This window comes from Eulemur rufifrons, chromosome 16 (genome assembly GCF_041146395.1).
Source record: "Eulemur rufifrons isolate Redbay chromosome 16, OSU_ERuf_1, whole genome shotgun sequence".
In the NCBI taxonomy this organism is placed as follows: Eukaryota; Metazoa; Chordata; class Mammalia; order Primates; family Lemuridae; genus Eulemur; species Eulemur rufifrons.
The window spans coordinates 68,285,169-68,311,936 of NC_090998.1; the positions used below are offsets into that span (position 1 = coordinate 68,285,169).

General features: G+C 35.9%; 1 protein-coding gene across 2 annotated transcripts in view; it reads right to left on the reverse strand.

Annotated features, from left to right (window-relative positions):
• Window positions 1-1,035: 1,035 nt before the first annotated feature.
• Window positions 1,036-26,768, reverse strand: part of KITLG (KIT ligand) — an 82,968-nt gene continuing 57,235 nt past the window's right edge. Inside the window, exons 4-10 of one of the 2 annotated variants that reach the window (XM_069490476.1) lie at window positions 26,297-26,467; window positions 23,929-24,085; window positions 23,127-23,210; window positions 14,815-14,924; window positions 14,044-14,111; window positions 12,642-12,718; window positions 1,036-5,427 (exon numbers count right to left, since the gene is read on the reverse strand). In XM_069490476.1, the coding sequence (XP_069346577.1) occupies window positions 12,679-12,718; window positions 14,044-14,111; window positions 14,815-14,924; window positions 23,127-23,210; window positions 23,929-24,085; window positions 26,297-26,467 (630 nt within the window). In that variant the 3' untranslated portion in view covers window positions 1,036-5,427; window positions 12,642-12,678. The remainder of the gene's footprint in view (window positions 5,428-12,641; window positions 12,719-14,043; window positions 14,112-14,814; window positions 14,925-23,126; window positions 23,211-23,928; window positions 24,086-26,296; window positions 26,468-26,768) is intronic. The other variant, XM_069490477.1, reaches the window with a different exon arrangement.

Here is a 26,768-nt window from a genome sequence, read left to right on the forward strand (position 1 = left end):
TAAGGAGGGCCTTGTAAGCCATGTTGAGGAGTTAGGGCTTTATCCTAAAAAGAATGAGAACCCAAAGTGTTTTAACCCAAGAAAAATGTCATTGGATTTCTACATATTATCCCCTATGATGTGATTAACTGATTGAAAAATGGCAAAGTAGAGGAGTGTAATCAGGTAGGAGGCTATTATAGACATCTAGGCTTGTATTGGTGGAAGTTGGCAAGATCAAGAATGGGCAGAGAAAGGGGAATCAGCACATTCTGAAGAGAAATGGGAGGTGAATGTGTGGTGTAGTAAAGCTGGGGGATGTGGTCTCAAGCCAAATACTGACCACGGGTGAAACAGGATCATTATTTACTGCTTAAACCACAAAAACCATAATGGGGTTTGGTCTTCTTGCCACTCCTCTTCTCGGAAACATGCAGTGGCTTCTTGTGGACCCTAATAAGAGCATCTGCACTCCCTGTTGTGGCATCCAAGGGTCTGGTCTCATCTCTCTCTCTCTCTCTTTAGACAGCATATGCTAAGAACACACCTGTTTGATTTGGTGAAATAAACTGAGAAATTTTACAACTTCTTACTTTGGAGAATGCTGTTCAGAATGGGCCTCGTTCTCACTCTCTTATCAAAATTTTCCCCTCCTTCTAAGTCTTAGCCCAAAGACCAACATCTCCACGATTCTCCCTGTTCTGTATTCATCTCTCCTTCCTGCATGGCCTAAGTGCATGCACTGGACCTCAGTTTTGCACATAGGTAGTTATTTCAATGTGAATACTTCTCCCATCTTCTCCAACTAAATCATAAACCTCTTAAAAGCAAACAATGTGTTCATTCAACTTTATCTTCTTTGATCACCTTACTTATTTTAGTGATCAATACTTATTGAATTAAAATTGCTTATCCCCTTGTGTCCATATTTCAACAAAATCTAGATTGATGATAAAAAATTTCCATAGAAAAATTTGACTTTAGCTTAATTAATGTTTAACGCTGTTGTAAACATGTGTGATAACCTTAAGATATCAAATGACAGGGCAAATTTTATGAGAGTGCATAAAATTCTTTATTTAGAACAATAAAGTATATGTATATATAATGTAATTTCAAATTCAAACCTGTATAAAAAAGGGGTCAGGACATATACCTATTTTAAAAAGTACACGTACAGTATATACACATACACATCACATTTTACAACCTTTTTTATTTAATTAAACTTCAGTCGTAATAAAACTATTTAGAATAGCGTTGACATACATTTACATTACGATATGCAAACTCCAATCTATGACTGAACTAGGGATATATATACTGTGCATCCATCTAAATGAATACTTTTCAAGTCCATTGATTTAAAAAATGGTGACAAGTAGACACTATGATCACATACTAATCCTTAGAGTATAGGAGAATAGGATATTTTGATTGAAAAATTATATTTAGTGAGTCTTGTAACTCAGAAATCAAGTATTTGAAAACACCATGGTTTTTAGTGTAAATAATTATCTTAATTTTATTTTTTAAAAAACATAATAAGTATGTAGTTGGAGATGGCAGTTATAAATAAATTTATAATGCTTAGCAAACATTTTAGGACCATAAATATCCATATGAGTATGGATTATTTCTGAAATAACACCTTGTTATGAAATGAAACCATTACTTGATCTTTACAAATAAAGGCATTTCAAGACTAGTTAATGGAAAACAGCAACACCATAAATTGTGTGATCAAATTCCACAAATGAACTAATTAGAATTTTTATCTGAATGGTTCTATCTTAAAGCCAATCTCAAAATAATATTGTTTCAAGGATAAGCTGGCTTACTTTAAAAAATGCTTACCCCACTTTCCAATTTTAAAATGTAATTTGTGGATTACCCCTTTATAAATATGTTCTAATATATCTTTTGGCATTCAAAAACTTTACGAACATCTTACATTTTCTGCTCTTAGCTTTCAATAAAATGAGAACATTTAAATGCTTAATTTGGTGCATTTCCAAATGTTACACACATCTTATAGTATCTCATTTGGCTAAAATGACTAAAAGGTACTACTGGTTTTCATTCTTCAGAGGTGATCCAAAACGTTTATTTAAGCAAAGGGAAAAGCCATCTCTTGTGTAAATGGTTATCCAATTCACACTACTTGAGACTGAATTTCACTTTTACTAATGGACCCTATGTACATTAGAAACAAGAACATCAAAACTTTTTATGGTCAAGATACTTATTCACAGGAGCAGATCTGAATATTTTGCATGGGATAGTTTTAGCTGTATTTTATCTTCCTTGTCCATCATACAGAAACAGGGCTCACCCCTAAAGAGTGGCTTCGGAGTTAACCATAGAGATAAATAAAAAATTGAGATCCAAAGAGGGGGGGTGATTTACCACATGAGTAAATGACAGTGGAGGTTCCTGATAATCTTTCCCAACATCCATTCCACTATGTCAAAATGCCTTTTTGAAGAATATAGTTCTTAAAGAAGAATAGATAAGGAATGGCTAAAATCCCCATATTGGAATTAAATTTTGAAACCAAAACTTGGCTGCAGAAAAACATTTTTAAAAAATCCATGATTTCTGAATGGATTTTTCTGTTCACTTATAACTTCAATTGAATTAGGGTACTAAAATATGCCACAAAGTTACTCCAAAGTACTTTAATGCTCAATGAAATGTACTTAATTCTTAACTAAAAAGAAATACTTCATTATGTACACATACTTTTTCATATATTGTTATTTTTCACATCTGTAATCCTTTTTAAGAGTATAGGTTACTTGTTCTGTTATCATATTGAAAAGATCAATTTGCTTTTGACTCCTTAAAAATTGGCAGTGTGGTAAGCACATTAGATTATAATACAATATCCAGGAAAACTTTGAGATCACTGGGCAGGCATCATTTATCACAGAGCCAGTTTCTTTACAGACTTGGTTTCTACCAAAAAAGGAGAAACAAAGCTTTCAGTATAATTTAGAATCTATAGGCTTCTGAGATCATTTTAAAAGGTGATTTTGAAACATTGCAAGAGAGAACAATCAGATACATGGCACCAATTAAAAAGGAGATTTCATGGTTTACTATCTCAGCTGTGAGTTTTCCATGATTTATGAAGGATATTCAGAAAACATTTGGGATAAAAATCAGCAAATATATATATTTATATTTATCTCAAAGCAGATATGACACAGTTAATGTCCAAGCAATTAGCATCCAAAATAATGTTCAGCATTTTTTCTATTGTTCATGCATTTTATTGAATTTTAAAAATTGGCAATGAACCAATACATTTAATAGGCAGGACACATCTCCCCTCCCCTATCATGTCAGATTTCATAACTTGCTGAATTTGTTTACTTAACTCCACTGGTTAAGACCATGTCCTTGAGTGTTAAAACTCAGTCATTAGCTTTGAGAACAAAGTACATTTATTGTACTCTCAAGTGTATTAAACGGCATTTTCATATGCCCAAGTAAATTGAAACCATTTGTTAAATAAATCAAACCATTAGATTGAGAAGTATCAGTCTTCTCAATCTATATACAACCTCCACACATAACTCAAATTAATCTATGTCTTTATTCTTCAAAACAATCAATGCCACACACTGACACAGGACCTTTCAGCAATTAAACTGATCTCTGGTTTTATTACTAATCAATTGTACCATGGGATATCGGAGGGCCTGAACAAGTTAATGTGGCTTCCCAAAGCACCTGGGTTGTGTCTTAGAGAAATGACTAGTGTTTAAGGAACCACAGCACATTATCTTGGCTCTTTGGTACAAAAAAGAGCAAAGGCCACTTATTGGAGTTGGTTTGGATTAGCTTTGAACTTAAGCTAAAATCCAACTATACTAGAAATTCTTCGACTTTTAAAATTAAAGGAAAGCTAGAAGTCAGTTTTTCATGCCCTTTTATATTACTACATTGAAAATTGTCATCTTATGGTTGTAGTACATGGCAATAATAATATCACAAAGATTAATTTGGAATGGAAAGCTTTGAATTCCTTTAGGTGTACATTCCTGACACGTTACATGTTAAAAGAACCTTCAACAAAATAAACCAAAAAAACATCATTCTTTGACTTTAGTCAGATCAAAAAAAAAAAAAATTGGCAAGGGGTATTCACATAATGTCTTACAAGTTCTAGTTGAAAAGTACAATGTCCATCTTGGGAATTCCTGCCAAATTTACTCTTAAAATGACAAATGCTGTCACACATTTTAAATAGCAAACTGACATGCATAACTACATAAAGCTTTCTTTTTATTTTTAATTCATAAACCTTAATAATATAGAGTGCCTGATTTTAAATAAATGGTTCCTTTAAAGAGATAATGGTGATTATACTATAAATAACTAAAGTTTCCTGATTCCTTGCATTCTTGTAAAAGCCAAGTAACCTAGTTTTTTTCAACACCCATATTAGCTTGTGGGTGTGGTTTTCTAACCTTAGATACTAAATATCATAATTTATTTTTATTCCCTCCCATGGTGGAAATTGAAAATGGGACCATCTTAACATTCAGCATTTTCTCCTAAGTCCCTTTACATAGCTCTGTAATAGTTTTTGAATATAACCATGTCATAACATATGTTGCAAACATGATTTATACACTCTATAGTTCTATAGTGGTCAAGGGAACAGGCAGACTTCCTCAGGGGTGCCAAATGTCCTTTTCAGTAGACTGTTCTGCTGTTCAGTGTTCATAGCTTCTTCTTGCGATGACTCGGAGAATCTCCCTGTGCCAAGGCATAATTCAGTACTGGCTTCCCGGCACGGATAGAACCAGGCAGCTATGTCCATTTGTTTAGTGGGATATGGGTGAGCATGGTTTACATCAGGAAGAGATCAAGACTCATATAAGTTAATCAGCAACTACAATGCTGACATGTTGCCAACTCCAATCACTTAGTTCCCACTGCTTTTCTTACGCCTCACAGTGGCTGATGCTACTGAGTTTGAAAAATGTTTTCTAGATCCCTTTGAGAAAAATTATTACCCCCACTATCCAGGCTGAAATCTACTTGCAGAGACCAGGATAACTACAGGCTGCGGGCTGTATCTGAAGAATAAAGCTAGGTGGTTTTTCAGCATTTTAGACATTTCTGGAGCCATGCAAATGGTGCGTGCAGTCTGACACACATGCTTTCTCTTCCAACATCAGGTCCAAGTTCTACATGAGACCACCAGTCCCCCAGGTCCTTAAAATAGAGTCTTGCTCCATGCAAGTTCTTCCTTATAGATGATTAATTCAGTGCCAGTTTCACAGTAAAACACTCTGTTCCAATTTCTGAATCATCCATATAAAGTCATGGGTAGCAAGAACAGATAAAGATGCGGTCTGTCACTCCAGACAGAATATGAATTTGTTTAAAGCTGCTTCATTTATGAAGCAAACATGAACTGTTACCAGCCTAGAGAGGAAGGAAAAAAGAGAGATTATGGTGTGTCTGCTTTCTGCCTTTTTTCCATTCTCAATAGCTGAATTCCTATAAGACCACAGAATGAGCAACAGATTTACAATGCATGCTTCACTTACATAGCCTCAAAGAACTTGGTGAATGTTTTCTAAGATGAAATTATCACTCACATTCTATGATCTCCCTGGTAACACTTAACATTATCTGAAATGATCTTACTGTTTACTGTCTATCTTCTCCCATTAGAATGGAAGCTCCATGAGGAAAGGGAGCTTTGTCTATCTTTTTTTATATCGTACCTTCACTCATGTAACAGTGCTCACCACATGATACAGTCAGTAAATACTTCTTGAACCTAAGAATGCATGAATGAATACCTTGTGGCTTTCTTACTCCCAGATATTCCACCAATTATCTCAATTTGTGATAAGAGGGTTATCAACCTATTTCGTCTTAAATTTCTCTAGCAAGGCTATGAAAGGTAGGAGACAGGTGGTGAGGGGAGAAGGGTTGAAAGACAAGGCAATGTCTAGAAAGAAGAGAGTGGAGAAGTAGAGATTGTTGGAGTAGCATGAAAAAGATACCTGGGACAAGAGGAGAAGCTGATCAGAAGCCACCAACAAATAATAGCTTCACGTGCCACCGAGCAACTCCAGTACCTTGACTGCCTAGCTAGGTTCTAGCAATTTCTACTGCTGCTAGGAAATAGCAGCAGTAAGATTTCATTCAATACTTCCAGCCAAAAAAAAAAGACAGACTGAAATCCTGGCACCACATCCTGACAAAGTCTCTGGGAAGGTTCATTTGGCCTCAGTGCAGCTTATTGTACTTGTTGAGGCATGAAAGCCATACTTTGTTTTAGTCCTCCAGTGCTGATATTGAACCACTGAGATTTCTGATGTTTCAGCTTTCCAGTGAAGTATTTGTACTTCCTTATGTACTTTTTAAAAATTATAGACAGTATCCTCATTCTATCTTCAATCACAGCCCCTAAATAAATGTACGTTTTGTATTTTTCTCCTTCTACGCTTGCTCTCTTTCCCTATCTTTGTCCTTCTTTATCAATCCCAGAATCACAGAGCATTGGTTTTAAAATATTGAGATCATTACATAATCTATAAAATTCCATAGTATGAGTAATAAGAACTGCAGTATTTTTTTCCTGTCTCTCTAAATGTAATACATTAAAAATTATATTACATAACCATTTACCAAACAGAGAACTCTAGAAACTAGAGAACCTATATTTAGGAGAGCAGAATTAAATCCAGAACAAAAGAATTAAGATATAGTAAGAGAAAAGTTCAGAAATCCAAAATAGACAGAAGATATTTTAAAAATATAACATGGTTAGAAAAGCAAAAGGGAATTACAAAAAGTAAGAGAAAATTTTTAAAAGCTATGAATAATTTGAAATTCTAAGCTTAATGCAGAGCATTAAATGTAGAGAAGTAAAACTGTAAAACTATTTTTGATTCTGCCCCTGGGTCACTTAGAAAGAAAATAAACTTGAAGGCTGACAACTGTTTTCCCATTGAACAAAACTACAATTTTTATAATGATACCCTGGATTCTTGCAACAACCTCACAAAAGAAGAAGAGTGAATATTATTATCCCCTCATTATATATGAAAAACCAGGGGTTAAAGGACATGAACTGACTCATACAGGATTCTACAGCTAGTTAAGTCACAGAGCCAAGGCTTGAACACGAGTCTGATTCCTTTTAGTCCTATGCCTCACAAAGTGTCTACAGAAAAAAAAAAATCGGAAACAAAAAACTTCCAAATCTTCAGAAATTATTAGGAAATACCTGGTAAAGAATCACAGATCTTGCCATTTGGCAACCAACAATTACCCAAGGCTCTGTGGCCTAAATTTCCAAGCTTGTCCTTATTCTAATTCTCAGACCTATTTTCTCTTGCCTTAGGCTCAGATATACAGGAAACTTCTAGTTCGTGTTTCTTTTATGAATCTCTCCACAAACCTAGGTATAATGAGAACATTTTATACATTTACCATGCTGGGGTAAGTCAATAAACTGCTGAGTGTCTACAAAGCCATGCTATTTACCAATAACCAAACTGTGCTTTCTCTGTGACTAAGCAGTCTTTCTTCCAAGGTCTCAGTTAAGATTATTTGTAGATGATTCTCAACTTTCAAATCATTTATTTCCAGCCCTGAATGTTTTCCAAAGTCTAACATATTTGGTCACTGGTCAGTTCCAACAATATTTACCAACAGGTCCTTCTCTTGACTTCCCATTTTCTTTTAATGGCATGAACATCTGGTAAGCCTCACAGGCTCCAAATCATCCTTGAGTACTGCCTGTGATGCCAAGCTTTACAACCCATCAATAACTTGGATTTGTTGAGTCTTTTACTGCAATGCTCCAAAGTGGGCTAGGCCCTGACCCTAGGTGAGCTGTCATCCTCTCACATCTTTTTGGAAGACTGGCCTCATGGGTGGACTCCCTTTCTCTAGTTAATCACTGCCATCCATCTGGCCACACCAACACCTGATTAGTTTCCCTAAACCTTTGCTTTGATTGTATCACCATATCTTTTCTATACCCCCTCAATGTTATCCAAGGGAGTTTGAGCCCTGTTCCTGGAATTCAAAGCCTTTTTCAAACTGATGCCCATCCTTTCTTTGCAGCATTTTAACCCTTTGCATATGACTCCCACTGAAGTCCCATTGTACAACTGAGTCATGAATATATTAGTTTATACTTTTGTGCCTTCTTGACTTAGTTTATGCCATTTGCAGTGAAGATCTAGCTCAGTAAAAATGCCACCTACATCACCTAGAAAGCAAAACCTTTCTACCATTGCTAGTGATTTCTCTTTCTCTTCAGATAAGGCAGCTGCACGTGGGTGTGCATGGCAATTCTGAGAGACGCCATCCACACCAACATCGAGAGCTGTGCTGAGTTTGCATCTTACACTACCACCTGCAGTGCCCTGACTTTGATCTCTTACTGGATTTTCTTTGCAAGCACCTTTTGTTGCTTTTTAAACTTTGGAAACTTTTAGTTTACTTTTTAAAATTGGTCATTATGCATATGTCTTATTTCCTTTTGTAGGCTATAAGCACTTTAAGGACAGAACTAAGTTATATTAAGCTTTACATCCACCAATGCACCTACTAGAGTTTGTTGGAATTGCATGTGTGGGAAGAGTAAAGAGCAAAATTTTACCATAATGTACAAATATAAATAAAGCTTTTAATATAATTTATCTATATTTAATTTATTTCTCTTAATCTGTGATATACACAACCCCCACACATGAACAGTTAGTTCTTGCAGGGTGCTATATATGGATACCTGACATCAGCTAAGTGACTATGTATATTTTTAACTTTTCATATAGTTGTTCTCATGAGTGATGTTAAACAAACACAACTTCAGTATATTTTTTCGTAGGTGCAACTTCTTTTGTTTCTAGCTCATTACTTATATTCCTTCCTTCCATCCATGTTCTTTCCTTGTATTTAAACTATTAAACCCTCCTTTTTTCTCTTCATTTCCAAACTATAGGTTATTTCCTTCAGAGAACTATTCCATATGTTCTATATTGCAGTGTTCCAATATTTGTCTTGATTTAATTTGTTTTAGTTGGTTAAACTTCCATTTCAGGGAGAAATCCTTGCCATAAACCTGAGTCATTCTCTGTATTTTCCCCTTTCTTGCAAACCAAAAAATGATTATAATCCAAATTATATCTATTTTTTTAGAATGTATAATTACAACTCCACATTTCATTTCTATCTTGGTACTTTCTACTACTGTTATTCTTATGTTTTGGAAGATTTCCTCTCCTACTGCATCATAAACTGTTCTCCCAAACCTTTCCCTCTATCACACACCTCTCCCCAAACTAGACTTAGAGTTCTTTGGAGGGTTCTGAACCTCTGCTGATATGGGACCCAGTCTAAGGCTTACTCCATACAATGGGTGGTCAATAAATAAGTACAAATAAGATATACACATTTTGACCTGGGAGTTTGTAGATTTTTGGTGATGAGCTGGCTCTTTTCCTTCTTTTTCTCTACTTTTCACTCAGCATTTGAATTCTGATTTATTCATACATATATGCAATTTATTTCTATTTTTACCTACATAAATTTTATTCTTACATTGTTGCAATTCTCCAAGTATTAATTTATCTCTCCATTTATTCAATAAATTTTTATTCATTATTTATAATGAATGTATAAGTGATATAGTTTGGCAGGGTTCCACAATGAAATTCAGAAACAGATCCTGCCCTCTAAGAGCTTATGGTTTTGAAAAGGACACATAAGGTTTAAGTAACTGTGATGTTCCACCAAGGGTCATATGATATGTAATTAGAAGTCCACAAATAGGCTGGGCGTGGTGGCTCACGCCTGTAATCGTAGCATTCTGGGAGGCCGAGGCGGGTGGATTGTTTGAGCTCAAGAGTTCGAGACCAGCCTGAGCAAGAGCAAGACCCCGTCTCTACTAAAAATAGAAAGAAATTATATGGACAGCTAAAAATATATATCAAAAAAAAAAAATTAGCCGGGCATGGTGGCACATGCCTGTAGTCCCAGCTACTCGGGAGGCTGAGGCAGGAGGATCGCTTGAGCCCAAGAGTTGGATGTTGCTGTGAGCGAGGCTGATGCCACGGCACCCTAGCCCAGGCAACAAAGTGAGACTCTGTTTCAAAAAAAAAAAAAAAAGAAGTCCACAAATAGAGGTCATTTTCACCTGGGCAGTCAGCTTTTTAGAGGCGGTAGTATCTCAGCTGAGCCCTGAGAGGGCTTTGCAGACATGAGTAAGGCTCTCTATGAAGGAGAATTAGTCACTTCTTCATTCATTCCGTCATCCGTTTCACACTGACTATAAGTGTGATGAGTTTATTTCTGAACAATTATAGGCTTCTTTAACCTGACTAATGTGATTCATTTTATACATTAGCAATATTTCATACTTGAAGAAAAATAAATTAATAGGAGATTTCCCTTGTGAGTATATTCCCCCTTGAGGTTCCATTGATCCAAACTAGCAAAAACGCATACACATACAATAAAAACAAACCCTATTTCAGAAGAACTATCTTCTTTGCTATCTGGTTAAATGTTCACTTAGGGCTCATTCCTTCACCCATCCTCTCATTCAGCAAACATGTATTGAGAGCCTACAATGCACAGGCAACCAGTTAGGTGCTGGGGATACAGCAAGAACCAGACAGACCCAGCTCCTGTCCTTGAATATTAACTGACTAATAGACGTAAAATGCCATCTTTTTTCCTCCTAAACAAGTGCCTGGGTTTCCCCATCCTAATTCACTCTCCAAATGTCACGACTAAAACCACGTGGTTAAAGATCTACGTGCCAAAAAAGGATCCCAGCAATGCAATCCAAAACCAAACAACAGAGGACATTACTTGAGCATTTAAGACTCAATTAACCATTTAATGTGTGGTTTGTGGATGTCTAGCTTAAGGGAACTGAAATAGCTGTTAGAAAAAAAAAAAAAAAATTAGTGAAACTTATCCTGGGGCTGAAAGGCAGAGAAATGAGTTTCTAGGAAAAACAATGACTTCAGCTTGGGGAATATTGCTTCAGAAAATAAAAAGGGTTGAGGCTAGACATGGTGGTTCATGCCTGTAATCCCAGCACTTTGGCAGGCTGAGGCAGGAAGATTGCCTGAGTCCAAAAGTTTGAGACCAGCCTGGGCAACAGTGAGACACAGACTCTACAAATAAATAAATAAATAAATAAATAATAATAATAAAATTAGCAGGGCATGTTGGTGTGCACCTGTGGTCCCAGCTACTCTGGAGACTGAGGCAGAAGGATCACTTGAGCCCAGGAGTTTGAGGTTGCAGTGAGGTATGATCATACCCCGGTACTTCAGAGCAGCAAAGCAAGACTCTGTCTCCAAAAAGCAAAAAATAAAAAGGTTGAGTGAAGGGTCTATTCACTTACAGTATTTGACAGGAAGAATGAGCTTAGAGAAAAGCTGGGACAGGGAGTGGAAAAAAAAAAAAAGAGGTGCTATTCATGCTTTGAACATGGTTTTCAAGGGTATGATTTAAGGCAAAAGTAAAGAAGTCTGCGGAATAACAGGATTAAAGAGTTAAAGAAATCTGCTACACAATTATTATATCATGTTATATTGAGTTATTGGAAAATGATGTTTTACAACTATAAAAGTGAGTTACTGGGGAAGGCAAGACACTCTATGAACTCAGCTCCCGTGAGGGAGATGCAGCCTAGAGATAAATCTCTGAATCGGGGGCAGAAGGGAAAGCTAGAAGGATGGGGACCTGTACGGAAAAGGAAGAACTCACCACAGGGCCCCATCTGTAATAAACTAGGAGAGGAAATAATCCTCCGATGACGAGGGAAAGCACAGAAGAATTGAGGAACTGGGAAGAGAGAACATTCGTACGCCACTGTGGTAAATACACACAGGATTCCATGAGCAATAACAAAGTTAACAGCTGGTTAGCAGAAGTCAAAGTGAGGGAGAGTACAAAAGTAGACAGGACAGGAGATAATGACCACCAGCACCTTCTAGGCACGTCTTTCTCTTTCTCTCACAATCCTTCCACAGACTCACAAAATCACAACACTTATCTGCTGCTGGTTATATTCAGCACAGCCTGGGCTCTGTCCCGGGGTGAGGCACAATGATCACCAGTCATGTGGCAGGTAGCACTTGGCCTTGACAATTTTACTCTTCTGAGTGTGAGATATTTTGACCTTATCTGCTTTTCCTTAAAATGGGCAGGGAAACATTTTTGGTTTTCTACTGTGTGAGCATCTAACAAATGGGATACTGTCACGTTATGGTAGTCACACCTGAATAAAATTGGTTTTATATGCTTTTCTCCTATTAATGATATTTTGTTTTAGTCCTAATTAGCTCGATTCCCCTTGTCTCATTTATTTTCTGGCCTCAAAAATAGTCCAAGCAAACCCTCAACTGTTAATGTTCTGTCTGTCTCCCACGCAAGATGAATCCACTAATCACAGTGGTACTGCTTACCTTTCAAAACTTGAGAACACACAACGAATTAGATACACACAAGGCAACTGTGTAACAACTTCCATTACCATACTGACATCCCCATGATGGGACACTTAATAATGAAATTTGTTTCTAAATTTTGGCATCTAAGATGCTGTATAGTTCTTGCTAAATATTTCAATCTGAATTCTAAAAACTTACCAATGTACGAAAGTAACAGTGTTGATACAATCCACAATTACACTTCTTGAAACTCTCTCTCTTTTTCTTGCAACATACTGAAAAACAATAAGAAAAATGCTTATTTGCTTTTGAACAGAGATTCTGAAGTCCACCATGATCTGGCCATTGTAAAAGGCAATTTTTCTATAAATACAGTAAATACAGCAAAGTTGAATGGGAGGCTAACCTTCATAAAAGTTACTATAGGGAAGAAAAAGATTTATCTGTCTCAACACAGTCTTCCCAAGTAGTTTAAAAAAGTTTCTATGCATATACACACTAAACATGCTAATATGCTCTTCGCATATGTCTATGTATACATTTAGGCATGATATGAGAGAAAGTAACATGCCAAATTAAAATTATAACCGAATGCAAATGAAAATATGAGTGCAGGGCAATATGGGGTAAGGTAAGAGAGTAATGAGGGCCAGCAACAGCAAATGGAAAAGCATCTGAAATTTGACCTTGGAGAAAATAATGACTATATTAAGAAAAGTTAAGGGCTCTGAAAGCCAGAGTGATATAAAAACTATATTACATATATAAGAGAAAATTGCAGAATGTATCTTGAATAGGAAGTGACACTATGAACCAGGGTTTAACACATTGACTGCCACACCAGAAAAAAAAAAAAAAAAAAGTTTCCTTGGGGCCACGGTGTTTTATTATGAAAAGAATAAAACCTTTGAAAATAAAATGACCCTTTCTAACTTAATGAAAAATTTGCTATTTTTTATTGTTTTCCATCACTGAGTTATATGCAACTTGAAAAATAGTTCATATGGCTCCCAAGGTAGAGACATGTGAATTACATATGCTTTACGAGGCCCTGGGCTCAAAACTAGTGTGAGTTAAATACATGGCAGTTAATATGTTAAGGAAGAATGTGGCGAAGGTTGAGATTAGAAGGTCTACAGAAAAGTTCTATAGTGGCAACTTGAGATCATAAAGACACACATGACGATAATGACTGTTACCAAAGAACTGAGCTTGGAAAGAGACTCTGACAAATGAATCGGTATGTTTTGGTAATAGTGTGGAAAAGGAACATAAGCAAGCATGCCTTCCCATGACCGGGAGTCTGAGCAAGATTCTGTGGCTTATAGAAATAAAGAAAGCAGAGGTGACCCCTTTCAATATCCTAAGACAAATCATGAAGATAGTTTTGTGAAGGTATTCTACAGATAAATGGAGATACAGGATTGGAGAGAGAGTCAGAGGTCAGAAGCATGAATGGAGAGTTGGGACTCACTGGTTGTCAGCTGCCATCGTGGAGTGAACAATTTAAAGACATTAGGAGCATGTGCCACAGTGTGTGAAATGCCAATGTCAGGCTCGCTTATGCACACATTTAGCAAAAAAAAAAAAAAAAAAATACCTTATCTCATTATCTTCTTCATTAATCTGTATATTTTCAACTGCCCTTGAAAGATTTGGCTGTTTCTTCTGGGAAAAGACCAATGAAATATGTTGTAAAAATATCAGTGAATGGTTATAATATTTAAGAGGTAAGTGGTCCCCACTTTTTTCTTTTATGTCCATAACTCCCATATAGGTTTTTTTTTCCTAACATGGAGCATGCAAAATAATTTTGCAGTAAAAAAGCATGAAAACTGCATGGTATTACTGACTCAACATTTTTAGGATGTTGAATAATAAACTGACAGATTTGAATAGTAATCAAATTCCAAAGACATTTTAGAAAGCTGAGTTGTGATGATTTAGCACATTTTAAAATTTTAGACAGGCTTCAGTAAGAATGTCCTCAATAAGAGGACAAATGAGTAGAAATCTCAAATAGCAGATAATACAAATGGCATTTCTATTTGGCTTTTAAGCACAGCATATGATTTTTAGCAGATTCTATTTCTTTTTATAATTTAGTTCAGGCTATTAAAACCAGTTCCCAGTTCTTACGTGTGGATAGATTTTTAGCTACAGGAGTAGTCTCCAGACACAGCAAGGAAATGAAGGGAACCTTTCTTAAATTTAAATTTTGTTCAGACTGTCAGTTAAGGTAGGACTCATTGTTTTCTTAAGAGGATCCTTTCTCAGAAAAAGAAAGTTTGTTAATCATTTATGTAAATATAGCATGAACAAATAAATATGTAAAGTTGCTTGATCAAATAAAAGCAATGGCAACACTTACCTTCCAGTATAAGGCTCCAAAAGCAAAGCCAATTATAAGAGAAAAGATTGCTGGCAATGCCATGGCTGCCCATTGTAGGCTAGAGTCTCCGGGGGGATTTACGGCCTTCCCTATAATTTAAAGAACACAGGGGTGAATGCAGCAGATCCACTCTAGAGATTTTGCTCAAATGCTGTGGTTGTTTCCCCAACTGTTTCCATAATAACTCTTGACCTATATCTGCTTAAATTATTCAAGAGGTTGATTTTTCTGCTGAGTATTGTTTTCATAAGGCAATAAAAGTCCATGCAGTCTCCCCAAAATGAACACATTTAAAAAAGAAACTCTAGAGACAGAAAGAGATTTTGACTTGGTTAATGCTGATGCATATGGAACACAGATACAATTTATACTATCATGCAAATCTATCTCCGATGCCTTTATCTTCTAATGTCTTTTCACTTTCTCACCCTTGACAGCATGCCCAGAGATTTTAAAGATGATATTTACAACCTGGATCAAAGTCTGTATCCATTCAGCTATGTTTGGCCTGTTGCAAATATCAAGGCACTATGTCTGCATGTAGTTATAGGATTTTTAGATATTTCATGCTCAAAATCGTGGCTGTTTCCTCATTCACATCTTCAATACACGTTTGCCAGGTAGTGCGTCCAAGTGCCATGGACCAAGGCTTTGATTTTTCATATTCTTTGTGTTGGAAGGCTTGAGACTAATGCTAAAGAATGGGCGAAAGCACAGTGTCACCCCATTTGAAGTAAGTCACAATAAGTAACTTAGTGAGCGAGAAGACACCTTCCTTGATCCTGCCTCACTCTTCCATGAGAAGCAGAATGATTCACAAATTAAACAAAACATATATCCCACAGGGGTATCTTCCTCCTAACATGAAACCTATTTTGACAGGCTTTTCTATATATCTCCTTACAAAGAACAACTTAGCTGTTTGGGAACATTGACACATACATGCTAGTTTGCCAGAGCTAAATTTGTCATTTTCTTTTGAAGATGTACTATATTTAGAAATTATAAATTCCCAACAATTAGATGACCAAAAGATAAACTAATTCAAGGTAAACTAAGTGCTTTTGGCTAATTTTGCAATGGCATTTGGGTTGCAGGGTCAGCCTACAATTACGTATTTAACATATAAAGTACCTAAAGTATATAATATATAAGAACTGATTCGCTGTGTGTGTATCAACATTTACAAGGGAAAAATAAAACTCAAGGATTTAACTTGAGAGATAGGAAACATATTTTATCTACGACTTCTACGTAGTGAGAACAGGAATTGCCTGTTCCCCCACCATATGTGAACTGGGAACAGGAAATTCCTTAATTGTATGATTCCTATGTTTCCAAAGAGACTCTAAGGAAAGGATGCTTGCAGGTATGCTCACGTGCATGTGTGTGTTGGGGGGAGGGGACAGTAAGGGATGGCTATGTAGTGTAGGATATAGGGGGTTCCTGGGCAGGCAGTTGTGGGAAGTGGGGTTGTCCATTCACAGAACCATATGAATTGCCTCCATAAGACAAGACCAACAGTCCTTCTGGCCCACCCCACATTCTACAGCGCCATGGGAGATATGTTTTCAGCCTCTCAAATTGTAGCGCAACATGAATTTTCTCATCAAGATAAATCTGGGTTATAAAATGAAATTTGGTATAATTGAAGTCATACTATCATTATAATAATATAGCTATCTTCAAGATTATATAAGACTATGTGGGCTAGTCTGGGATTTAACTACCATCTATAAAAGTGTTTTCTAGGAGAAAGTGGATTTACAGTTACAGGCAATTCCTACCATTTTAGGACTTTAATAGCACTAGCTGTAAATAAACAGCTTGGCTATTTGTGGTTCTCCTTCATGGCCAACCTGCTGTGACTCCCCCTGGCTATTGGTATTGCTGGTGTGTAATTATGATAGATTTGACTAGGTGACCTCTTTGAGAGGCCCTAATCAATGTATACAGAGAGAACAAAGGAATCTATTGATATTTTGTCCCTCAAGCCCAATGGAAAATTCTAATGAGCTAGGATGGTGCTACAGAGAACTCCCATTACTGTGTCTGGTCAGCCAGATGCCCTGTTCTTCCTGTTTTACCCAAAGACCAAACTCAAGTCTTGGATTTCACCACTCAGATCAGAGGAAAGACCAGATTCACTAGCAAAATGCAGAAGGAGCTTACTAAAGACTGATATATTCTGTAATTTGCTACTCAGAACCTTTCTCAGGCAGGAGGACAGCACGTAAGGGAGGGGGTTCAAACAAAGCTGAGTGGGAGACCTCACTAAGGAGCGTGCACATTGCTCTCCTAGAGTGCTGTGGCTCGGTAACCACTATGATAGCTCCACTCTCAAAACTATGAGCTAATGCAAAGTTCTGGAATCTAAGATGTAGCAGCAGCCATCCCCCTGCAGGAGAGTGGGAGGGAGAGGATGGGAAAGGGCCCACATATTACTGAGCTTCACCTCCCACAGAGGTCAATGTTACCTTGCTCTTGTTATTTCACTTGTTAATGCACAGGGCTTAGTTCATCAGGGATACTACTGTCCCTCTAGCAGGGGGAGAAAAACAACTTTAGCAGAAAAGACTCGCTTACACCTTCAGGGGAGGACTTCTATCACTTGCCACCACAGCCATCCACCAGGGATCAATGAGATTTGAATCGTACGCCTCAAGGCCCATATTGAAGGGTATTTGGGACCAAAGCCCAAACCGATAGCAAAGCTTTGATTTTATGTAAAGATTGCCTGCATAGCCCCTGCAGGAAGAGGGAGCTCATCTGCACAGGATTTCAGCAATCCCAAATTCACGGGTTATTCTCCTATTACTTTTACCTCATTATTACTAAAACCGTCCACTGTCCAAAAATCTTGGAAACTGACTTGTTGGTTTGACTATTAATAACTAATATCTGTGGAAATGCAGAACCCAAAAAAACCGTGCTACAATTTTGCTGAACAACTTGTTAGGGAGAGTCTGCTTACGAGCACCACGCCTGTGAACATGGATCTCTTGGTGCTTGCTAACAGGTAAATGGGTCCTCCTCCTTGATTCAGATCCACAGCTGGCTAGAGGCTCACCACAACTACTGATCCACAGTCATATTGCCTCTAACTGCTCCAGTAATTAATGATGAACTCTTAATAGACATCAGGTTTGGCTCCAAGTACACGTGTACTACGTATTTAAAACTCACAGAACCTTGTGAAGGAGTCACATCCTCCACTTGACTGAGGAGTCAAGAGAGTTTACCTATTTTGCCTGGGATGTGAGTGCAGGCAGTCTGAGTCAAGACTGCATTTCTAGAAGATATATAAGGTACTGTCAGTGTAAGGATTTCTTTCTGTATCGTTTAAGTACTGTCTGCAAGGATCTCAGACTTAAACATCTTCTAAGCATCCTTTTAGCTTTGCATAAAGGATATGACTACACTTTGTAGACATAATTCCCTTTAGGTAACTAGTAGGTTTGTATATTATCCCATGACGCTTCCTTACACACTCAGTCTCTGGAATATGTCTTCATATGTCCTGGTCCTCTGGTTGACATAACCAGCTTTTGAGTCTAATCCCTGAAACTAGCATGTTTTCTTCAAATTTCTCTAACCCTTTTCCCAAAAACCAGTCTTTACCTCCTTTATGCTATACCTAAAACCATTTATATAATTCCATTATTATACATATTATATACTATACTATGGGTATTTTATTTACATCTCTTTTTCTTAGAATGTGAGTACCACAAAAGCTTGTCTTATGCATGGGTATCTAAGTGGCATATTCATGATGATATAACCTAGCCAAAAGTTTCTGATAATGCAACACATATTTTTTTTAAAAAGGAAGAAAAAAAGGAAACAAAATAAGCGAAAAAGAAGGCTGTTCCTTCATCTTGCAATTTAAAAAGTACCCTTGGACTCAGAGGCACAGGGTTGAACAGGTATTTTACATTCAGTTTGTCTTTTTTTTTTTTTTTTTTTTGAGACAGGAGTGCAGTGGCATTGTCATAGCTCACTGCAACCTCAAAATCCTCAGCTCCACTAATTCTCCTGCTTCAGCCTCCTTAATAGCTGGGACTACAGGTGCATGCCACCACACCCTGCTAATTTTTCTATTTTTTGTAGAGACTGGGTCTGGCTCTTGCTCAGATTGGTCTTGAACTCTTGGCCTCAAGCAATACTCCCGCGTTGGCCTCCCAAAGTGCTAGGAACACAGGCTTGAGCCAGCACGTCCAGCCCAATCTGTCTTTTAAAGTCAGTAGGAAAGGTTTTTGCTTCCAACCATAACAGTAGCTGACTAGCCTTCCCAACCTAAATAATTATAATTCTGGAAACATTACATGAGGCAGCTATTTCCAGAAATTAGCCAATAAGTAGCACTAAAATGTCATTCCTCAGAGAGGGAAAACACACAAAGTACAGCACATGAGTGCCCTGGTTTTTTGACTTAGCTCTCCTGGCTGGGCAGCACCTTCAGACTGAGGTATGTAAGATAAGAGTCCAAGAAAGGCTTAATAGTCTGTCTCACTGAAATAGGGAGTCACAGATTGAAGTTCAGGGTTGATGTGGCTGGAGTTTGTAGATCTGGATTATTTGCAAGCAGGGAGTTGTGCAGAGAAGTACCAGAAATCTCCAGACAAGTCTCCCTAAGTTGTTAGCAGAATAATAAGCTGTACATCCACAGGGAGAGACATCACAAAACCTGACAAAAACAACGCCTAGGATGTTGTAATCTTAACAGAGACTCTAGCAGTCATACAACAATGGGGGACAAGGGCGTTCTCACAAGCAAGATTGGAGAGATTTTCTGAGCAGTTCAGAGATATTTCAGAAATTGCATGCCGTAGGAATGAGACCACTCTCCCCCTGTGCCCAAGAAAGTTTAAAAGCAAGCCTGGGAGGAAAGATAAAGCTCATTTGCTAGTAACTGAACCTCTTACCAGAACAAAATTCAACAGCCTCTAAAGAAATGCTATAAAATCTGTAAGATGCTCAATGACATAGTATCCATAATATTCAGCATATATTTAAAAAATCACTAACCATTTAAAAGAAAATGTGACCCATAATCAAGGAAGAAAAAAATGTCAATAGAAACCAACCCTGAGATGACCTACATGTTGAAATTAGGAGACAAGAACTTTAGAGCAGCTATTATAATTATATTTAAAGAACAAAAGAGAAAATACTGTCATAATGAATATGCAGATGGAAGTTCTCATCAGAGAAATATAAAATATAAAAAATAATAAATGGAAAATTCTAGAGTATAAAATATAAATTTAGAAATGAGAAAATTTACTGAATGAAAAGATTCAGCAGATTAGAGATGGTATAAGAAAAAGTCAGTGAGCTTGAAAACAGACAAGTAGAAATTATTCAGAAGAGCAAAGAGAAAATAAGTTAAAAAAATGAACAAAACTTCTGTGAACTAAGACACAATATCAAACTGCCTAAAATATGTGTGATTCGTAAATCAGGAGAACAGAGACAAAATGGAGTAAAAAATTTGAAAAAATTAGGACCAAATTTTCCCCAAATTTGGGGGAAAACAAACTTATAGATCCAAGAAGCTTATAAACTCCAAGAAAGATAAATACAAAAAAAAAAAAAATTCATAGGCATATTCTAGTCAAATTGCTAAAAAGGAGAAAATTTTGAAAGAACGCAAAGGAAAAAAGGAGCTACTATTATACGTGCAGGGAAAACATAACACAAATGATGGCTACTTTTTCCTTTTTTCAGAAACAGTAGCTACAGGAAGACAATGGAGGGACATTTTTAAAGAACTGAAGGAAAAAAAAATTCTGTTAGCCCAGAATTCGACATCTAGTAGAAAGTACCTGCTACATGTAAGACAAAATAAAGACATTTTCCAACTAAAAGAAAAGAGAGAGTTTGTTGCCAACAGATCTGTACTACACGAAACACTAAAGAGTTTTTCATCCTGAAAGGAATTAACATCAGATGAAAACATGGATTTACAAGAGGCAACGAAGGGCACAGGAAATAATAAATATGTGGATAAATACAAAAGACAAAGACTATATTGTGGGGCTTATAACCTATGTAGATATACATGTCAATAACAATACAAAAGATGGGTATGGGTAGTAAAACCATTCTGTTTCAAGGTTCTTACATTTTTTTCTAAAGTGCTACAATATTAACTCTAGATAGAATATTACAAGTTAACATGTGTGCTTTAATTTCTAATATAACCACAAAATAATGTACAAAGGTGCCGTTAAAAAGTCAACAGTAATTAAAATGGAATGCTAAGAAAACCCCATAAACATTATTTAACCCTGAAAAGGGCTAGAAAGAAGGAATGGAGAATCGATAAACAAATGGGACTAATAAAAAAAAAGTAACAAAATGATAGTCCCAAATCCAACTATACCAATAATTTATTATATATAAATGAATGAAACACTCTAATTAAAAATCAGAGATAGACTAGATAAAATAGCAAGGCCCGACTATATGCTGTCTACCAGAGATATACCTAAAAATAAAGACAATAGGTTGAAAATAAAGGAAAGCAAAAGATATACCATGAAAACAGTAAGCATAAGAAAGATTGGCTCTACTAATAACAAAGTATACACTTCAAAACAAAGAACACTCCCAGAGGTAATGAGGGATATTTCAGTAAGATTAAAAGGCCGATTAATCAGAGAAGACATAACAGTAATAAATGTATAATAATGTAATAGAGCTTCAAAATATACGAACAAAAAAACTTAGATCCAAAAGGAGAATCAGAAAAATCCACAATCAAAAAGAAAGATTTTTAATTCCTCTTTCTCAGTAACTGATAAAAAATTAGACAAAATATTTAACAAGGAATGGAAGAGATGAATAACACTATCAACTACTTTGGCCAAATTTGAAAATGCTACACCTAATAGTTCAATAAAACACATAAAGTAAGTCTCAATACATTTTAAAAAAGATACAGTATGTTTTCTGACAATAACATTACATTAGGAACCAATAACTATAAGATATCTAGGAAAACTCCAAACTTTTACATAACAACCCACTTTTACTCATAAATCAAAGAGGAAATCACACACATACACAAAAATGATAACAAAACCACAACCTATAGAAATGTGTGGGATATAGCTAAAGCAGTGCTTACAAGGATATTTATACTTGTAAATGCTGATAGTTAGAAAAAATGGGCTAAAATAAATGATCGAATTTTTCCACCTTAAAAAGCTAGAACAAGTTGTGTAAATTAAACCCAAAGTAAGTAGAAGGAAAGAAATAATAAAGATTAGAAATCAATGAAATATAAACAGAATTTAAGAAGCCAAAAGTTGCTACTTTGAAAAGATTAATAAAATCCATAATTAGTAAGAAAGACCTTAATTGACTAACAAACATATAAGACCCTAGTGCCTTTCTGAAACTTTTCAGATCTGATGTGTTATCAATAAAGACTACGTGAATAGCCTCATCTCAGTTCAGTTCAGGTTTTGATAGCAAAAATTCCAAAATAAATTGTATTTTAGAGATTTTTTTAAAATTCTGAATGATATACAGGCTATTGTGAATTTATAATAAATTGCTTGCTCCTTTTTATAGACAGGTCTTCTATGTTCCTGAACAAATGACAGTGCCCTATTTATAAATCGTAAGGGATGACTTTTTTAGCTAAGATCACAAGATGATCTTTTTCTTCCTGTACCTTCCATGAGGCTAGAGGGTATTCACTAAATCCAAAACCTTTATAATGACCTTTCTCTGGATTTCAAAAGAGGACAGTCTTCCAGGGATCCGAGTTCTTGGCCAAAGAGGACAGAAATTTCAGGAAAATAAGCACAGTCTCCTCCACTCTAACATACAATTTTATAGTAAAATAACAATATCATCAAATTTCCAAACACACAATAATAAATACTGATTCACACAAAACTGAAAATATCCTTGGAATTCTACACAACTACCCTTTGTACATTCAGTTTTAAAATGCCATTTCTGTTAGGCACATTCCACACAAAATATATGTCTACAATGAAAAAATCATAAATAGTATTTCTAAAATTAGTTTCATGCCTTATTTAAAATAACCTTAGCAGAAAATTTATTGGCTCAATTCTCTAAACATTATCTCAAGCTCTAGGGAAACTCAATTCTATAATCTTAAATCTCAGGAAGACCATAAGAAGTATAACAGTAACAGAAACAGTATTAATAGTAATAATTAGAAATTTCTTTAAGAGCCCATGCAATACTCCTATAGATGCTAATGGAGCCATGCATGCATTAAATCACGTATGTGTACTTACTATTACTGCTACTGCTGTCATTCCTAAGGGAGCTGGCTGCAACAGGGGGTAACATAAATGGTTTTGTGACACTGACTCTGGAATCTAAATAGAAAGCAATAACGTGTCAGTGTTACATGGTGATTTATAGGAATCACAGAGTCCCCAAAAGGTGAAGTGCAATACCAGAGTACTTGCCAGGTGTGCTTCCCAAATTGAAATTATTCAGATCCTATTTATTTCACACTAGGTCTGGCTATTCTATTTTATTAAGAAATTCACCACAGTCACCTTGTAGAATAAAGATTATTGCATACATGTTCTAATAAATATGAATAATGATAAATTGTCATTTAAAAACAAAAAGTAATGAAATTAAGGTTTTGTGCCGTAGGGACAGAGGGGAAAGGGTCTCAATACAGAGTCATTGTATTGAGGATCAGAATTTATGACTTAGAGTTAGATCCTTGAGAAAAAGATTTGAGAAAGGAACAGCAAGAAGACTAGAGGTGAAGAATAATATAATTTTACATTACTAGCAAATATTTAGATGAGAAAAAATAGAAGTGATTATCTCAGATATTGTTTACTCACACACAGTCCTTTAATTTGAAAATGAGTATTGTTTTTGCTTGGAAACCAACAAATCTACAATCATTAGTTTCTTTTGTGCCACTGATATGTTCTTTCTTTTTTTTAGAAATACACACATGTATCTTTCTATAGCTACACATATATTTGATTCGGAGGTAGATTCTTATCTACGCAGGTAAGATTCAAGCTTGCTATTTATATTTGAACTGGAAACACTTGTATGTCTTACCTTTCTCAGGACTTAACGTTGAAGAAATAATGCAATCACTAGTTTCAGATGCCACCATAAAGTCCTTGAAGGCATCAATGGATCTATTAAAAATTCTAAAGAATTCTTCAGGAGTAAAGCGCCTAGGTTCTGGGCTCCTAGATGATTTTTTTACATTCTAGAAGAAAAAAACAGGATTATATTTTTCAAATAGTCTATAGACAACTGAGGACAAGATAATGGACTATAAATATGTCCTCCCAAGATTCAAGAATTTGGGCTCTTATAACTAACACTTTTAGACAGCTGTTTTAACATACATAATTCAAATCGGTAGTGTAGAATAGTGATCCTAAAAAAGTCTGAGTCTCAACTAGGGATCAGAGCAATGAAGGGCGGGAAGGTGCAATGAACATAATGTCACAACAATGAAATGATCCTGACAACAAACTAGGGACATTTTTCTTTAGAGATACTCATTAAAAACATTCATGCTGATTTTAAAAAGACTGCTCCATAATGCATGCCCCAGTATCCCAAAATTAAAAAGTCTGATGATAACTTAATGCTGGCAAGGACATGGAGTGAAGGAACTCATATACTGCTGGTATAACGTAAGTGGACACATTTGATATTATCTAGTAAGGTTGGACGTGTGCCCATCCTGTGATCTGGAAATCCCACTCCCAGGTAAATACCCTAATGAAACTCTTGCACCTATGCACCATAAAACATATAAGAGAGTTCTTAGCAGCAATGTCTGCAACCCTTATGTCAATCAACAGAAGAACAAGTTAATAAATAGTGGTATACTGAATTGATGAACTACTATAAGCAGTAAAGAATTAACTACAGCTACGTGCCTCCAGGCAGATACAGCTATATGCACCCAAGTGGATACATCTTATAAACCTAATGCTGAGTGAAAGAGCAAGTCACAAAAGAATAAAAATAGTATGATTAACTTATATACAATTCAAAGGAGCAAATCAAAGCTATATTGTAGGGATACATAAATGGATGATTATAAAGGAAAGCACGTAGTAATAAACACGTATACATCATTTACTGTGTACTATTTTAAGTGCTTCTATAAAGTACTCCAAAACAACTGGGAAGTACCATCTGCAATCTCCTAGGTTCCCACCAAAGTCACATGATTAGTAAATGCACATTCTTCATTATTGGCAATACTCTTCCCAACATCGCTATTTACTGAACACTAACTCATTTTTAAGGCCCCGATGTCTACGTTATCTCCTTTGTGACACCTTGTGTGATATGCCCTACTTTTTGTGACCTCTATATCCTATGAATGCCATCAGCACATTATCTGCAGTAGTAACATGAAAGAGATGTTAAGATATCATTAATTGTAAGATACATTCTGACTTCAGAAATTAGAAAGTAAAAAAATAAAAATGATAAAATATAGTGACTAAGTTATTAGTATGGTAAGAATTCTAAGATTGGAGAGCACAAACGGGATTGATATTGGGCCTTAAAGAGTAGATGGAATTTGGATGGGACAGAGGAAAAAAATATTTAGGTATTAAGGTGCAGAATCTTGTATAAAATTTAGGGATTAAACTTAACAGAAGTCCAGTAGGCTCTATACCAAAGAAGTTCTCCCAAGCCCTATTGTGTTATAGACACAGCTCTATAAACAACAATAATGTCAAAATTTATTAACTTTTATTTTGATAGGCACCATGCTAAAGTACTCATCACAAATCATCTACTGTCAACACTATGAGTGGATTCTGCCATTGTCCCCATTTTAGGCATAAAGAAAGTGAGGCACAAAGAAGTTAGGTTCACAAAACTAATTTTGGTGACAGAGCCAGAATCTGAACCCCAACATCTCATTCTTAATTTCTGGAGTACAGTATCTATTCTATATGCTTAGAAGCCAAAGTGCTGTCATGCCCATATCCTAAAAGTTGATTATGACGAATTATCCAATGACTTTGAGGAGACAAAAATGAACTTCTTTGTTATGGCGCATGGGGTGATTAGATTACCAATAAGAGGGCAAGGATTAACATTCATCATAGACAGTTTTTCATTTAAATGAACATCTTAATAAGAGGGTTTTTAAGGATTTCATTTTCTTATGAAATAAAAACAAAAAGGAAGAGGGCCTTTTTACATCATAGTATAAAGAAATTTTATTTTTATATTAGGTGACAATATTTAAGTCTGTATGTTTCAGTATTACTGTATAACTGCAAATACTTGTTTTCTATGCTCATCTTAAAAAGATTTTTAAATTCAAAGTTAATTCAAAATCTCACAAATAAAGATGTCCCGATACCCCCAACACCAGCAATGAGCACAGGTTTTAGAGAAGAGTAATAAAAAACAATCCCAATGAACACAAAGTTACCTTAGGTGAGTTTTCCTTCACGCAGTCCACAAGGTCATCCACTATATTCACAAGTTTGTCTATGATAGAATAATTACTCAAGCCTTCAGAAATATTTGAAAACTTGTCCAGAAGATCAGTCAAACTGTCTGATAATTGTACTACCATCTCACTTATCCAGCAATGACTAGGCTGCAAGAAATTGAGAGAAAGGAGACAAAGCATCTATTTTAATAAGTGCGGTAAACTCAGAGGACTCTTCAAAGCCATCAATGTTTCAATCTCTGGCTACTGGACAACGGATTTCCTTAAAACAGAACAGGTCAATTATTGTGTCTTCTTTAACTCAGATCTAATAACTTGTTTTAAAATTTACAAATGCATAAAGATCAGAGGAAAGCCTTGATTATAAAAAATTTTGCTCTTCCATGGAAGATAATTTAAGCCAAAAGAAAACTAACATTTACCCTTGATAAAGTTCAGATATTAATGG